The sequence below is a fragment of the Gopherus flavomarginatus genome, chromosome 12 (genome assembly GCF_025201925.1).
Source record: "Gopherus flavomarginatus isolate rGopFla2 chromosome 12, rGopFla2.mat.asm, whole genome shotgun sequence".
Classification (NCBI taxonomy): domain Eukaryota; kingdom Metazoa; phylum Chordata; order Testudines; family Testudinidae; genus Gopherus; species Gopherus flavomarginatus.
The window spans coordinates 35,601,890-35,619,653 of NC_066628.1; the positions used below are offsets into that span (position 1 = coordinate 35,601,890).

A 17,764-nucleotide genomic window follows, 5' to 3' on the forward strand; every position below is an offset into this window, starting at 1 on the left:
TCAGCTGTCTCAAAAGAAGGTGCAAGAAACTCTGCAGTGCAGTTGGCCAGGGAATAAACTGCCCACATAGGAAGTTTCAGACAATAGGGTGCTCTCCCAAGGGAAGTGATGGAAGCCCCATTGCTGCAACTCTTGAAAGTGGACTGGACAAGTCACTAGGGGATATAATCCAGGGAACAATCCTACGTGGGCCAGTGGGAGGGATGACTTAAATGGCTAATTAGGTCTTTTCAAAGCACTGATTTCTATGCACATTAGCCCAGATTCTGGTCCCTTTGAAGCCAATGGCAAAACTTTGGCTATTTGTGGCTATTTGTTTGTTACTATGGATTGACCGTGTCTCTGCAGGCACTCACCTTCCAGATGCTGGCTTCCTTCCCGTACACCACTGCCATGTTGCTTGCTTTGTTGGACTTAATGAATTGCCGCTCAGTCTCGTTGAGCTCCTCAGACACAAAGCCCATGAAGGAGTTGTCGGGAGTGTGAGCTACAGAAACCAAGGGGAAAAGAAACACAGGTTTGGCTCTTGCTAGCGCACTGAGGGCGTCTTCCATAGGTCACTATCTATCCTCCCGAAGCCTCAGCGACATGCAGCCTTTCCCCATTGAGGTTATTTATACTGAAGAATGGGACGGTTACCAGAGTCCACCGATGAGATGAAAACATTTCCTGGCCCTATCCCACATAGCTGGAAGTTTAACTATTGAGTGGAGCCCTAGTGTCATGGAGGCACTGGGGTTCACTGGCCTGAAATTCTCCGTGACTGTCACAGGTAAATCCTAGGCTTGATCCAGGATTCCCCTTTGCCTCCTCCACCGTCCTATCTGGTAACAGTCTGTCTGCGTCCCCAATCCCCGCTTCCCAGCTGAGCACCTTAACTGAGCGCTCAGCCCTTAGTGCTTCCCTCTCTGCAGAGAGATAGGGAGTGGGAGTGGAGGAGCTACCTTCAGATGCGCTCTGCAGGGGAATGTGGGTTAGGGCTAATTAGTGCAAGGAAGAGTGGAGGTGTTTGGAACCAGTCGAAGATGCAGGCCATGAGGCTTGGATTATTCCGTGGCACTGAGGCATTTTGAGTCAAGAAAAGAGACTCTGACAGGTTCCTTGCATTAAAAAAAGATGAAAGAGGGGGAAAAAAGCAAACAGGAGCTATTAAAATATATGAGCTGTGAACTGCCTGCAGGTCTCTTTAAAATGTAAGATGCTTTTTAGGCTGCCAAATAGATTATATCCAGCCAGGGGAAAAAAATATTTGAGTCACAAAGCGTGTGATCGGTCACCAGGTTTACTGCCGATAAGTAAGGCTCCTTTCCACTTGGCAGATTATTGGATAAATCTGAAGCCCCAGCCTCAGCCCTTTCTCTAAAATCCTGTCTAGCCTTCTCCAGAGAGGAGACTCTCCCTCTGAAAATAAATTCTGTGTTTGAAAAAAATACCCCTTGTGTTTCACCACACCGCCCAACTCTCTCTTTGCTCCTTATCTCCAAAGGCTCTTTTTTTCACTCTCTTCCCCTACTTGGATCACGGCCACTCTCTCCTGCATGCAAGGGGCACAATTGGGCAGCTGATTTCAAATCTTCCCTTCCCCTGGTATAACCCTAGTAAATCCCACCTGTGGCACAATGGGCCTTGCTGGCACGGTGGGCTCAGTATGGGGGTGGGCATGGGGCTTTGAGAATGAGGCATGAAGCCCCTACAGCCAGAGGGCAGGATGTTCTTGTGGTTAAAGCACTAGCCTAGGGCTCTAGAGATTTGGGTTCATGTCCTTGCTCTGCAGCTGGTTCCTGGGGTGAGTTACTTCATCTCTCTGTGCCTCAGTTCCCCCTCTGTATAATGGGGATAATAATCCTCCCTTTGTCTATTAAAGTGTGAGACCTTCGGGGTAAGTGTGTTTATCGTGCCTAGCACAACAGGGCCCTGATCTCAATGGAAGCCTCTAGGTGTGCAGCCTAGGAGACTGAGACCTAGACTGGGATTTGGGAGATGTTGGTTCTATTCCCAGTTCTGCTGCTGGGTGACCTTGGGCAAGTCCTTTCTTGTGCCTCAGTTTCCCCATATATTAAATTGGGGATAATGCTATTGCCCTCCTTTGTAAAATGCTTTAAGATCTACAGATGAAAAGCACTGGATAAGAGCTAGGTACTAATTATTGGGCAGACAAAGGAGTCCATGTCCCTGCCACTGGGGCTGATAAAACTCCCCTTTTACATTAGCATGGGTCACCCAAACATGGCCCGGGTACAGCAGCTCCTTCAGCCTGCTGCTCTGTTTGCCATAATAGCAAATTCCTTCTTTCCAGCATTCTCTCCCCTGGCTTTTGTCTTCTAGCCATAAAATCCCCCACTGCTGCAAGAGGGATGATTGGTTTGCTCAGACAGCTTGCTGCAGAATCCCCGGGACTGAAAAATGGCCATGGCCAAGCAAAGTCCTTCACTCCCCAAAACCTACAGGAGGATGGGAATTGCTGGGGCAGATTGAGAACATAATTAGCAAAACAGTGGGAGTGGGACAGTAAAGTATTAAAGCTCATTAAAGTAACAGAGCCCATTAAGCAGGAGTTTCCTTGGAGCACATTGTCAAGGTTAGGGTCAGATGGAAGCAGCATGCATCCCATCCAGCATGCTTGGGAAAACAGCTTTGGGCTGTGGTACAACACAGTAATAAGCCTAGTATCTCTTTTGTGTCCCAGGCTTGGTATAGTGGGAAGGGGTGTTATTTTCTGGCTACATCCTACGTTAGGAGTCCTGTATATCTCCCGTAGGGCTCAGAGGTCTCTCAAACATCTCCCCCTTTTTTAATCCTACCAGCCTCAAGGGCACTTGATATTGCAGCCTCCATAGCTCTAGATAAGAAGGACTAGATGGGACTTCCTTGAGATCTTGTCAATGCACAGCTCAGCTGGCCAGAGGGCCCACTGGTGGGCCATGTGAGATGCTCACCTCCCTTGCTTGCACAGGGGGTGAAGGGAAGCCATAGGCCAGGGGACTGAGATGCAAACCCAGGTATTGACTGCTCCTGAGAAGCCGCTTACAAATGGAAATGGAAGGCCCATCCCTTTGATGGTGCCAATTGTGTGTGAAAATGCACTCTTTCTTTTCAAGTGAACTGGACACGTGAGCCTGCAGCTTGTGGCAATGGATAGAGGGAATAAGAGTGAACTTGAGTTTGTGGGCTCTGAGCAAATCAAACTCTGTTTTCCTTCCACTGCGGTTGCTTTGGGAGGGGGCGGGGGCAGCAGTGACATGGGCGGTGGACTGGCAAAGTAATTCAGATACATCCGAGAACCTATTTGTGCTTTTTGTGCATTGGCCTTGGCTTGCAATGATAATCTAGTGATCAAGAAAGAAAGCCAGGCAAAAAATTAAAAATGGACAAATAGTAAATTTGCCAAAAAATATATTTTTGGCGGCACCGGAACTCTATGCAAATGTGGGTTGAAGTTGTTAAATACTTTTGGCCAAAAAAAACCCTGAAAACAAACATTTTGAAAATGTCAAAATGTTTCTTTTTGAAAATGTTTGGAATCAAAATTCAAAGTATTTAATTCGTCCGGCACACATTTTTTAATTTGTTTTTCATTTTGGTGAAAAACAATCAGCTTCAATTTGAAACGAAGAACATTTTTTTCCAGTTTGACCTCTGAACCACCAAATCAATTATTTGCTCAGCTCTATCACCCAATCTGCAAATACAAAAAAACTCCATTAGAAACAATTACCAAACAAGGGATCACTTACGAAACATGGTCATGAACTGCTTGGGATTCAGGTTCCAGTACCCCCAGTTTGTCCGGTAGCCGTGCAGAGTGGCATACTCCTCAAGGTTGTAGGCTGGCTCTGTCCCAAAGGTATCAATGACCCGAACGCGACACCTGCCCAGGCAAGAGAGCAAAGGGCAATGGTTATATTCTGCTCTCATTCTGCAAACAAAGAGCATCAAGCCACAAGCTACAGGTTCGCCCTCTAGCATCAGCAGGCCAAGGAGAGGCTGTTAGTGCCACTGAGGGCTTGAGCAGATGCTCATTGAGTGGAATGACTGCTTTGAGAGAGATCTGAGAGTCCTAGAATTCAGCCTGTGCAGGGACAGTCCCTCACATCAGTGCCCAATTACTGGTTTGAGCATCCTTTCAGCAAGTAGCATGATGTGCTCAAATGCATGTCCCATGGGACAACAGAGAGGCCAAGCCAGTGCTGCCCTGGAGTAGTGCTGTATGTTTGAATACCAAGGGCCAAAGGCTTTGCTGAAGCGTATTGACTTACAGTCTATAAGCTGGAGGCCTGGGAAAAGATAATAACGCTGCCAATGCTGACAGCTGAGACAGATTTAGTGACTGTTAGTGAAAGTGCCAATGGATTAATTACAATGGCTACAGCTGGAAGTGATGCAGATGAGCAGCGAATAAGTTTTGCCTAAGCAGCTTCACCAATACAGGCCAATGATGATCAGCAACCTCTGCTACTCCATCCCGGTCCCATACACTTCTGCCAATAGACTTCGATTGGCAATACCCCCCTACGCTCTGCTGTGGCGTTTAGCAACACCCCTGAGCTAGGGACAGTGCTGACCTGCACTGTCTCAGTGCAAGCACCAGGAGGCATTGCACCTCACCTGGCAGGCAGCAGAAGCACCCCTGGAACCGCATTCCTTCAGAGCATGCAGCTTACTCTCTCTATTGCTCAGTCACCTTTTGGGCAGTAGTGGACAGTCACAGTAGCCAGTGGCTACTTGGAAGTATCTGGAGGGCAGGATCACTGATAGGCCAGTGAGAATTTGGCCTGATGATGTAATGTTTCCATCTTGAATGAGTGCCTTTGTTGTCTGAGTATACTGCTATGTGGACAGAGTGCTACGAGAAACAACAAATGGGCATGATCCCTCTTAATCAAGGAGCTGGATTAGGTTTCTTCACTAAAGCAGCTGTTTGTTCTTCCAATTTACTCCAGAGATAGCCTGTGGAACTCATTGCCACCAGATAGTAATGTGGCAAAGAGCATTTTTGAAGAAGATTCTGTATTTTTATGAATTAATAAGAATATTTGCACTTGGGACAAAAAGGTATAACGGGTAGAAACATGCTTCAGGACATAAGCTAACCATTAATAGCATGAGGCAGGAAGAAATGTCACCATAGGGATGGTATTGAACAACTGTCTATCCAGAGGGTTTTACACCTCCTGCAGTATCTGGTGTTGCCACAGTCAGAGACGACACCAGACTAGATGACTATGGGTCTGGTCTACTATTGTGTTTCCTAGGTGTATAACTCAGTAACTATTGCTGTAAACACAACATGCTTAGGAACCTCAAGCATTAGCTATTGCCTGAAAAGGATGACAGATTCTCAGCAAATCTGGGATTCAAACCCAGGTCTTGCCATTAGCAATGCAAACGTTACCATTAGGCCCACAGAGAACTGGCATTGGCCATCAGCCTTAACTCAAAAGGGGAAACTGGAAGCAAAGCACTGGTCTAGTATTCAGCAAAAAAGTATCCTAAATGTCACCTCTGGAAAGGAAGAGATTCACTGCTCCCTGTTGCGCAGGCTTTTCACCCACCCAATGTTTGGGAAAGCATTATCTATCTCCAGGAGACATTTTAATGCTTTTCCAAATATTCCAGGAATGCGGAGGTAGGCATTATCATGGCAAGAGGGAGGAAGAAAAGAGAACATGGAAAGAGAGAGGAGAAAAAGCAAGTGGCACGCACAAAGCAAATGCATTTGTAATAAAAACAATAACACTGCCTGTCATCTTCCCCTCTAATAAAATTGTGTAGGATAGTGGAAGGGATGGGCGAAAATGTAATAAATAGCAGAACTATCAGTGCTAAATTAAATCACATACTTTGCAGGCTGCTGATGTACCACGGGGATGGTGACATTTGTCTCTCAATGGCAAAGAAGAAGAGGGGAAATGGGCGGGGGGGGGGGCAGGGTTGTCTTTCTTGCAAATACAAAGAGCTCTCTCTGTCCTGTTATGATGGTGGCAGATCCCACATACAGTGTGCAAATATACTATTTACACACACACACTTCTCCCTAAGGGTGTTTGCTTCCCCATTGTAGAGCCTTAGAATGAGTTCTGATCTTAAGACAGTGGCAGGTGAGGTGGTGCTCCCTCCTTCCCGGGCATGTTCTGACAGCTGCTGGGAAGGTCTCTGGGCAATTTATCAGCTGTCATGCACATAAACAAGGCTGGAAACAAAAGGCTGAACTTCTCCTCCTTATGTGCTGGAGATTTATGAGGGGCTCATTGGTAGGGGAAGGGAAAGGCTGCAAGGTCAGGGGAGTTTCAGCTGGTCTTGCCAGGATAAAGAAAAGAGAGAGAGAGAGAATTGCTCAGTACTGCAAACATTTCCCCTCTGGGAATTTGGGTTCAAATCCTGGATGGGGTCAGATTTATCTTAAAAGGAGTCTCATCCTAGTCTATGTCTACACCCTGTGTAAAACTACCACCAATTTAGGCACAGAACAGCCTTGCTAGGTTGAAGGGCTGGAAGAGTTTAGGACTGTAATAGCATGGGGTGCTGCAAATCAGGACTGAGGTGCACAGGTAGAATTGGACAGGACTGGAACAGCACAGGAGGGGCAGGGCTGGAGCATGCAGGGTGAGGTGCTTTGGCAAAACTGTGTGATGAAATTTGCAAAATCCCAGGCCACAACATGCCTCCCTCGAGGCAGAACTATTTGCCCCTCGTTTTCATTAGCGCTAGTGTCACTTGCTATTTAAAAGTAGAAGCAGCGAGTGATTTTTTTCTTACCTGTATTTCTTAAAGGAGAGCCCCATGTGTTGCTTCATTTGCTGGAGGCCATGGTAATCAGTGTAAATGAGGTCAAAGGGCAAAGGGACAGTCAAGGGACAATTGCCCCGTCCTGGAGGCACCCCTAAATTACTGAAGAGAAGAATTGATCAGCCATACAATACAAGCCCTTTCACCAACCATAGCCCCATTTCCCTGCCATGTGATTTAAAGGTGTCATCAACTGGCTCCTTCCCAGATGTCTTGAACTCTGCTTTAATCATATGTTGTCACTGGGGCCTCACATGGCCTCTCCCTCATGATACTAGTCCATCTCCCCAAGTCATTGCATGGGCAGAGCTGACTCTTAGGGTGTCATCTGGAAAACAGAAGCCTTGGATTTGCATTTACTGTGCAACAATGACATCGTTTCAGGGATGCACCAGCTGCATGTGTCCAGAGAAGCAGGGCAGGGAGTCTGGTGAGCATGGGGGGTGTGGGTGGGGGAATAAATTACTGCCTGCTTATACCTCTGACAAATTTCATTCCTGGGACAGGGAAAGAGGAAGCAAAGAGAAGTCTGATCACAGGGGTGAAATTGCCCCCTCTCCAGAGGCCTATGCCCAATTTCAGTACCACTTTAACTCTAGTCTGGGGGCTTAAGAAGGCTTTATGCTGGTGTAATATCACCCTGTCATTCAGTAAGAAGAGCTGGCCCATCCGGTGAAAAATAGAGAGATTTCAGGGGAGAGAGGAATGAAAAAATCACTGCAAATTGGGACAAAAAGTCAAAATTTTGAATCTTTTCTGGAAATGAAATTCCCATTTTTGTTTTGTTTGTTTTGAGTCAATCAAAACATTTTGTTCAAATTTTGTATCTTTTTAATTTTTTAATTTTTAAAAACTACAGAATAACATCAACTTTGAAAGGAAAAGTCATTTCAAACTGAAAAATGAAAACTTTTTGTTCCAAAAATGTGAAATCAGGACACTTCACTTAAAAAAAAAACCACATTTTTTCTATACAAAATTTAATCTAAATCAATAATGATTTTTGAAAAATATTCAGTTTTGTCAAAACAGCATATTCTGATGGAGAACTCATGACAAAAATTTTTTGACCAGTTCTCTTAATATCAGCCATAGGAGGGTGACCTTTGTAGGCCAACATGGAGGGAGGCTGGACTATAGGCCATCTCTTCTCCCTCCTCTTCTCTTCTTTTGGTCTGGCTTATATGCTGGGGGCACTGGTGCCTCTGCTACCCCTCTTTGTGCCTGGCCCCTGTAGGGAGAAGGATCCTTGGTGCACGAATCCCAACCATGATCTGGCTTGCTTATATAAATCAATCTAAGAGGCAAGTTGGGCTGGTATCATCCTGGAGCACTGGCTCTGACTGAGCAATACTTAGGCCATGTCTACCACATCCATGCTAGTGTAGTGCCATAGCGTAAATGCGTCCTATAGCGAAGGAAGGGGTTTTTCGACTGCTATAGCGAATCCACCTCTCTGAATGATCAATGGAAACGTTCTTCCAGTGACCTAGCCACATCTACCCCAGAGGTTAGGTTATGCTGTTAATGGGTGTGAATTTTTCACACTCCTGAGCACCGCAACTATGTCAAGCTAACTTTTAAGTGTAGACCTGAAGTGTAGCATGAATTAATGGAGGACCACTCCAAAGCTAGCAAAAACAAGGATTTTCAATTTAAAGTGATTTAGCTGCACATAAATGCTTGCAACGGCTTCATTGCTCTTGTCACAAAGAATATAAGTGTTAGCTCGGTGTAGAACAGAAAGGGTCATCTGCAGATAGAATAGGCTCTAATTTTATCACATGTAATTTAGGCTCACTTCTATGGGCAATTTTCCACTAAGTGGCTGATCAGGGTGAAGACAAGAATAGAAAGACTCTCGTCTCTGAGAGCCATCCCAAAAAGATACATAAATAAAGCAAGGAGAGGCTCAGACACCAAATCTGGAGCATTATATTGCCCTGCAAGAGCATTTCCGACCCTCCAGTACATACCTGCCAATCTAGCATCACAGTGCATAGGCTCAAAATTAAACTGGTGAGGGAGAGCCAACCCCAAAATTCTGATACACCATTCAAAGCCACTAAGATAAATGAAAAGGTTGGGGCTAACCTATAAGGGATGTCAGATGTTTCAGATATGTGTGCACACTAGATCTCTCCACTTATCTAACCTTTGTGATGGGAACTTAAATGGTTGTTCAGATTAGTTACATTCTGATAACACTGAAGAGGAGGCTCTCACTTATGTTGTTCAGAGGCTAGCCCCTTGGTCTAGGGCTTAAGAGACCTGAATTCTAATCTCAGCTCTGCCACTGACCTGATGGATGATTTGGGGCAAGTCACTTCACCTCTCTCTGTCTTGTTTAATTAAACTGTATGCAATTTGCCGCAGTGACTTTCTCTCATGTGCCTGGTACAATAGAGCCCTTCCCTCCACTGCAATCTTACCCCAGCCAACGTCCTACTGAAGATAAGGGACATAACTCATGGAATAAAACACAGTTTAACACCAGAGTAGCACAATCAGGCCCTACTGCAGAAGACTGAAAGTTAGGACCCCTGGGTTCCATTCCCGGCACTGTCACTGGCTTCTTCAGGCTTTTAACCTCTTGTGTCTCCATTACCCCTAACTTAAAAAGGGTATAACATGAACTATAGCTCTGAAGGGTGTGGTGAGGAGTCATTAAAGTCTGCAAAGTTCTTTGAGATCCTTGAGTGAAAAGTGTTCTCTAGAGCTGAGCTGAATTCAAAGGAAGAAATCCAGATCTGCAGACAATTTGAAATTTAATTTGGATGCATAGCCACAGATTTGGGGAAAGAATTGCTTCTCTAGCCCTATTGTTTGTATTGGTATCTCCATTAAAGACACAGGAGCAGATTCTCTATTGTCCTGCGCACCGCACAGTCATTTATACCAATCCCAAGAGGGGGACAACCTATTACCATTCCAATTACGGGTGTTTCACACCCCACTGCACTGGTGCAAAAGGCACAGACCAATGAAGCTCCCAGTCCAGACATTCAAATGTACCCAGAATTCAGGAAGGTGAAAATATATCCCCTCTAGGATACTTGCACTGTGAGTGAGGGGAGCTGGAATCTGTGTGACATGTTATTAACTTCACCTCACTCAGTCTCAATTTCCTATCTCTCAAATAGGGACAATAATCATTCCTTTTTAAAAAGGTGGGTGGAAGAAAAAAATCCATAAACCCTTGGGAGGTGTTCAGACCCTCTTGTGATGGATGCTCGACAAGGACCTAGTGAGACAGAGTGGTAAAATTGGGATAATGACACTTACCCTTCTTTGTAAACTGCTTTGAAATCCTCAGATGAAAAACACAGTAAATGCTATGTCTGATTATTAGAATGAGTATTACTGCTATATAAGTGCAAAGAATTATTATATTGCAACTTCTCTACATCTCTATCATTATACATTAAAAAAGCGATTGGACTGTGACAAATGGAAATAATCAGCGCTATCATGGAGGAAAGACATAAAGGTTATTGGTACCAAAAAGCAGCAGGATAACATTTAATCTCCCTGTTTCCAGAATTGCAGCTATAATTCAGCACTTGCTTCAACAGACAGCTCCATGACCTACAATATACGCGAGCTGAATCCACTGAGGATTACATAAACCACAATTGATAATTAAGTGTAAATAACACAAAATCATGCAGCTCTCTGCTAATAAAGAAAGATTGACATTTCTAAATCAATACTTGAAAAGAAAAATACACGTTATGGGGCATATTGTGCTACACTTAGTCACATGGGTGAGCACACCCTGGCAGACACTGTTGCACTAAAGTCACCACTTAGTCCCCAACATGGGTAAAAGTTGCAACTTTAGCTCTATGCCAATTTTTAGCTGACGTTATCCAGTCGTCGTCGTTCTAAAAGGCAGCACCTTCCTCTTTTGGGGTTTGGTTCTGCTCTAACCTTTATTTTATGCACTGACTTCGGTGGAGATATTTCTGATTGACACCGATGTGCATGAAGGCAGAATCAGGCCCTTTTTAAAAATAATAATTGGAGATATACCTATCTCCTAGAACTGGAAAGGACCTTGAAAGATCATTGAGTCCAGACCCCTGCCTTCACTAGCAGGACCAAATACTGATTTTGCCCCAGTTCCTTAAGTGAACCCCCTCAAGGACTGAACTCATAACCCTGGGTTTAGCAGGCCAATGCTCAAACCACTGAGCTATCCCTCCCCCTTCCATGGTGAAACGCACCCTTGTGCAGAAAGCCAAGACAAAAGCTGTGCACCACTTAAGTCCTCGAAATAGATTCATAGGTCTTTAAGACCAGAAGAGACTATTAGATCATCTAGCCTGGCTTCCAGGGCTTGAGTGGGATTTAACTGCTGTTTAATCCTCATTAGAGTTGATGAAAAAACCAGCCCCTCCCCCGAAAATGCAAACCTCAACCCCTTCCTCCCCCTCCCAAAAACCAACCATCATTTAGTTTCTAACGGAAACTAAATTTGTTCATTTTTTTCGTTGAGGAAAAGAAGAGCCCCCGCCATAAAGACTTAGTTTGAGTAGAACGAAACATTTAGAGCGGCCATTCAAAATGCCACTTCTGTTAGAAGTGTCCATTTGAAACAGATCATTTTGATGTTTCTCCACATGCTGTTTCAACATTTGCAAACTGTTGGTTTCGGGGGAAGTGGGGTGAGTGCAGCTGAAACAATATGCCAAATTCAGCCCTCGCTCATAAATTGTTTTGGTGCCGCCCCCAATGGATTTTTGGCGAATTAACTGTTCATCTAAAAATAGCTGCCTGGCTCTACCCCTCATAGTGGCTCTCTGCTCAGGAGTGAATTTTTAGCACAGTGATCTGGTAAAAAGGTGGGACATTTTCCTCAGCTGATTTCCCGTTGAGCATGACACCACAATGAAGCTCTCATCGCAATACGTGCAAGATGGGGTGAAGGAAGATCAGGCACTAACTAGCCTCCACAACTGCTTGACAAGTACAAACTCCTCGACACACGGCTCTGTTCTTAAACACTGTCTTCAAGATGATGTCCAGGCACCATGGCTCCAAACCCTGCTGAAGCATTAGCTGCCCCCTCGGTAAGCACGTGTCTTTGCATGACACACAGTGGGCCAGATCCTCAGCTAGCGTAAATAAGCATAGCTCCACTAACTTTAATAGAGCTATGCTGATTTACATCAGCTGAGGGTCTGGTCCAGTGATTCTGCTTAAGATAAAAGCTTTTCATTAGACGGCTGTGCCCATTTGTCTCTCACTGGAGTGGATATCCCCAAACTTTAGGAGATATCTCAGTTCATAAATCCATGGACTTTAAAGCCAGAAGGGACCACTAGATCATCTCATCTGACCTCCTGTATTTCTCAGGACACTAAATTCCACCCAGTTACTCCTGTATTGAGCCCAATAACTTGGCTTGGACTAAAGCATAATTTGTGTTTGGCTAAAGCGTCTCTTCCAGTCTTGATCTGAACATCACTTCCCTTGGTCATTTATTCCAATGGTTAATTACCCTCCTTGATAAACGTTAGTGCCTTATTTCTAACCTGAATTCATTTGGCTTCAGCCTCCGTTGTTCTGCCTTTCTCTGCTAGATTAAAGAGCCCTCTAGTACCCAGGATTGTCTTTCCATGAAGGTACTTACACACTGTAATTAAATTACCTCTCAAACTGCTTTCTGATAAGCTACACAGATTGAGATTCTTAAGTCTCTCACTGTATGGTGTTCCCTCCAGCCCTTGATTGGTTTTCTGGCTCTTTTCTGCACCCTCTCCAATTTTTCAACCCCCACAACTGGGCACAATATTCCAGTGTTGGTCTCGCCGATGCCATACACACAGGTAAACTAACCTCCCTGCTCCTACTCATCACTCCCCTGTTGATACATCCAAGAATCACCTTTTGGCACCAGCATGACACTGGGAGCTCAGGATGAGTTACTTCTCCACTGTGATTCCTAAATCCTGCCAGTCACTGCTTTCCAGTCCCCCAGTCTGCAGTCCCCAATTACAGTCCCCCAGTCTGCAGGCATGGCTGGCATTTCTTATTCCTAAATGTACCAACGTGCTTTTGGCTGTATTAAAACACACTTTGTTTGAATGGGCCCAGCTTATTAAGTGCTGCAGCTTCCTCTGGATGACTTCCCACACCTCATCATGATTTAACACTCTGCCAATGTGTGTGTTTATCCATAAGTTTTACGAGCACTAATTTTACATTTACTTCTAGCTGATTGATGAAACTGTTGAATAGGGTTGGGCCCCACGGAACCCCATTAGAGACATGCCCCTTCGATGATGATTCCCCAGTGATGACAGCTACCTTTTGAGGTTCATCCATTGGCCAGTTCCTAGTCTATTTAATGGGTGCTTTACTGATACTGTAGAGTGCTAATTTTCTAATCAGAATGTTGTGCAGTGCTAAATCAAACCCTTATAAAAGTGTAAGAATTTCATATTAAAGAATATACAAGTCTATGCATTTACCTTTACCATCCAACCTTGTCATCTCATCAATTTGTACTCTCATCAAAGAACAAAAGGTTTGACAAGACCTGTTTTCTATAAAACTACGATTACTTGCATTAATTATATTCCTTTCCTTTCTTAATTGAATCCTGTATCCATTTTTCCATTAGCATGCCTGGGATTGATGACAGACTAACTGGCCTAAAGTTACTCAGGTCATACTGCTTGCTACTTTTGAATACTGGCACTAGCACTCTTATGGAGTTTACTTGGCATTCTAAGATTTATTAAAAATTAACATCAGCAGGTCATATTGAATGCAATGAAGCTCATGATCACTGGTCCCTAGGCAACCACCAACTTCCAGTCCAGTGATTAATTCATCTTTATTCATCATCATGAGATCCCAAACAGTGTTATCCTGAGTTGGGTACAATACCTTTTGTGTTAGAAAATTATCATCTGTAATTTAATAACTCCCCCCCACACACACACACACGCACCATCCCATTTTCCAGTTTGACCGGCAGTCTGTAATAGACCCTTACCAGTACCCTCCCTCTGGGCTTTCCTACTTAGCACATTGATCCATGTGCAATAAAAAGCATGTAGTGCTGACTTAGCAATGACTCTAAAACACCAGGTCACGGTGTATATAATAATAAATAATCCCACTCTCTGACTTCGCATTTTTCATGAGTAGATCCCAAAGGGCTTTACAAAGAAGGCCAGTAACATTATCCCTGTTTTACAGAGGGGGAAACTGAGGCACAGAGAAAGAAAATGACTGACCCAAGATCACCCAGAAGGCTAATGCCAGAGCCAGAAATAGGATGCAGGTTTCCTGAATCACAGTCCAGTGCTTTACCCACCCCTACCCATCCTCTACTCTCTCCATACTTCCCAAACAGGTTATAACCAGTGAGTTTAACATTCCAATCATGCAACTTCAGTAGGCACCATCGAGTTATTTTTTTTATCCATCCTTATTTCAACATTCTCTATTCAAGCTTTCATCATTTGCCAGTTAAGTCAACTAATTTTCTACTAAACCCAATTTCACTCATGGTTGGAGTGAAATCTCTGTAATTTTTCCTCATGCCGTCTACTACTGACGGTGCTTGAAATTATGCAAATAAAATTGATGAACACAAATGCCTTTTTCTCAGACAGCTTAGCCGAGAGATTGGTTTTTAAAAAGCCCGTTGACCCCCACATTCAGAACCACTTCTGAGAAACTGAATCTCACCAATAAACAATTGCCTGACAGAATCTGCTTTTGATTGAGCTCCCTGTAAACCCCCTTGGCAGCTCCAAAGCTCTGAAGATGACGTGGTTATGATTTCTCTGGCAAGCACATTTGTATTGCCCCAACTTCAGAGATTAGCAAATTAGTGACGGCCAAATTTGGCTCTGGTTTTGTTGATTAAATAAAGGATAATGCAGACAAACACAGAGGTTGTTTCCCCCCTTAATTAAGCCCGTTAAAAGAATCATGTTCACCTATAGAGCTGTTCCTTTCTAGCTGCTCTTAGACATCTGACTCTAAGAGCTGTGCATACTCCAGAATAAATCTACAGCAGGTTCTTGTCCTGCTATTTTCCCCTTATAGGTAATTTAATCAGCTGAGGGATTCAGTCCTTTGCCAGAGACTCTCAGAATTCAGATTACCACAGGTTATCTTCACATCCCATTTACCTATTTTCAAATTAACCCACGCTTTGCTTCCAAGTTATTGCTCCCCACGCTGAAGGGGCCAGAATCAAATTGATCCTGGGGGACCCTTCTGCAAGGCAGACCAATATTCTATATCATATTTAATTTCATCGCTGCTGCTGGCCTCTGTTCTCAGCAGCAAGCGAGCATGCAGGAGGGGAGGTGGAGAAAGGGCTCTGCATGCCGGCAAGATGGGACACAGTCCAACAAGATGATTCCCCCTTAGGGATGGATAAAGCCAGTTCCCTCCCCTCTGCTGAGGCCCTGATTAAAGCAGCACTGGTGTGTGCATGAGGAGGTGAAGAGAGCCCACACACAGGGAGGCTGCCTCCCCTACCCACACTTGCTCTGCCTCTGCCCCAGCATGCAGGAGCATTTGGGAGGAGGATTGGGAGGGGCAGGGTTGGGGGATCCAGGACTAGATGCATCCGGTGGCCATGATGGCAAAGAGCCATACTGATGTCCTGGGGCTTCAGTGATGTCTCTGCATCCCTGCTCTAGCCCCTAGAGAGCTCTCCCGGATACAGTCCAGTTAGTCAGACTGGGTGAAACTCACCTCTGTAAAAATGGCGAGTATGAGGCTTAGGCCTCACTGACGTCCCATTAGAACTTAAGTGGGACTTAAGAGGGACACAGGTCATGTAGTGTGAATGTCACCCCCTGCGATCTGATACAAATTTGCTTTAGGTGGAAAATAGCTGGGGCCAAATCCTCAGCTGGTGTCCACAGCGCTAAGAAAATCACTGGAGCTGCACTTATTTGCACCAGCTGAGACTCTGGCCCATTGTTTGTAGGTTGCAGGCTGAGATTTGTAAAGCCGCCTAAGGAATCTAGATGTTCAGGTCCTCATAAATACTAATAGGAACTGGGCATGCAAATCCCCTGCGTGACTTTGAAAATCTCTGCCTGGATCTTCGACATAAAATGAGCTGGAGATTTTGAGCCTGTTTCCAGGCAAAGTCTCTGGACCTGTTAAATGGCTCGGCACTCATCCTCTCCTGCCAGAGCTGAAGGATCACATACTCCTCTCCTCAGAGTCCAGGAGAAGCATGTCAGTTTCATCTTGGCATTTGCCAGCATGAAGGGGCAGTTCCTGGGGGAGCATGGTCACTGAACTGCAAATGTGAGCAAGGGGCTTTCTATCCCATTGGCTTAATAAGGAATGCAACAGATTTCAACAGGCCCAGAGAGACTGAAATGGGCATCTTAGCAGAGGGCACCATGGGGTATAATATTACCATCTAGCTGCTGGATTCTCCTCTCACACCAGTGTAAATCGGAAGTGATTCCACTGACATCAAGGGAGGTACACAGATGGAAAACTGCTGCAAGTGAGAGGGGAATCTGCCCCAAAGATTCATTTCCAGTTTTTTAATGTTTGTCTGTGTTTGAAAAACTTCATCTGCATCTCCCCATCCCACTACCCCAGTTCTCTTTGGCTCAAGACCTTTATGAAAGTATGAAACTCAGAAAATCCTCCCAGCTGTCCTCATTGTGTAGGCCATGGCTTTTTCATGGGGGTGATCACTAGAGCAGTGGTTCTCAACCGAGGGTACGCATACTCTTGGGGTTACACTGAGGTCTTCCAGGGGGTCCATCAACTCATCTAGATATTTGCATAATTTGCAACAGGCTACATAAAAAGCACTAGCGAAGTCAGTACTAACTAAAATTTCATACACCGACTTGTTTATACTGCTCTGTAGACTATACACTGAAATGTAAGTACAATATTTATACTCCAATAGATTTTATACTTATATAGTAAAACTGAGAAAGTAAGCAATTTTTCAGTAATAGTGGGCTGTGACACTTCTGTATTTTTATGTCTGATTTTGTAAGCAAATATTTTGAAGTGAGGTGAGACTTGGGGACATGCAAGATAAATCAGACTCATGAAATGTGTTCAGTAGTTTGAAAAGTTTCAGAACCACTGCACTAGAGAACAGTGAGTGCAGCACATCATAACGACTCTAACCAATGGATAAATGGCACGCCGGGTTAACTTAAATGGCACTTCTGGTGTTTTCTGCAAAACTAGTCACAATCCATTTGAATTGGAGTTTTCCAACATAAACACCCCACTGTGTGGTCTTTTGATCCCAGCTCTATGATTCCTGCTAAAAAGGTCATTATGAACTTGAAGGTTTTTTTTTAATGCCTGGTACCTTGCTTATTTTTAAAGCAATCCACATAACAAAAGCATCTCCATTTGCACAATATATTCCCATCAGTGATGCACTACCAGTGTTTTAACTCCTTCTTAGCCTGTGATAAATCCTGTCCCCCACACACTAACAAAGAGACAGAGTGAGGGAGTAACTGATTCATTCATTTCCCTGGTTTAAGGAAAAAACTGTTCTCTCAAAGCTAGAGCCAATGATGGAAGAATCCTCCCTGAACAAACTCATATTCGGCGCCACCTGCTGGAAGCAGTTAGACTATGTTCCTGGAAAATACAGAGCCAATGTAAGGCTTGAGCTGGGATTACTCACCTGAGTAATGAGAGCCCTACCAAGTACGTGGATACCTCAATCTCCAGTTCATCTTGTGTCCTTTGAAAGGAGGGTTGCAGCTGCTGTAAGGGAATCATTTCCCCAAGAGAGTGTTATGAGAAGACTGATACTTGGTGCAACCTGGAGCATTGCAAAGGCCAATCAATTGCTCTTTGGACGTGTTTTTCTGAGCTGCAGGGAAAAGCGGTGTCTGGCAGAGATGGATAATTTAACAGCATGCTGGGAGTGGGGTAAACACCACAAGAATTAAAGGAAACCCAGCCCTCCTTTCATTTTGGTGGCAGA

General features: G+C 44.5%; 2 protein-coding genes across 4 annotated transcripts in view; one reads left to right on the top strand and one right to left on the bottom strand.

Annotated features, from left to right (window-relative positions):
• The window catches only part of MXRA7 (matrix remodeling associated 7), an 836,957-nt gene that overhangs the window by 490,278 nt on the left and 328,915 nt on the right, over positions 1-17,764 (top strand). The window lies entirely within an intron of this gene.
• MGAT5B (alpha-1,6-mannosylglycoprotein 6-beta-N-acetylglucosaminyltransferase B) overlaps positions 1-17,764 on the bottom strand; it is a 176,082-nt gene that overhangs the window by 52,594 nt on the left and 105,724 nt on the right. For all 3 annotated transcript variants that reach the window (XR_007768724.1, XM_050919257.1, XM_050919256.1), the window contains exons 9-11: positions 6,757-6,888; positions 3,735-3,868; positions 357-487 (exon numbers count right to left, since the gene is read on the bottom strand). Coding sequence is in view for 2 of the 3 variants with exons in the window: in XM_050919257.1 (XP_050775214.1) it covers positions 357-487; positions 3,735-3,868; positions 6,757-6,888 (397 nt within the window). In the remaining variant the exon portion in view is untranslated. The remainder of the gene's footprint in view (positions 1-356; positions 488-3,734; positions 3,869-6,756; positions 6,889-17,764) is intronic.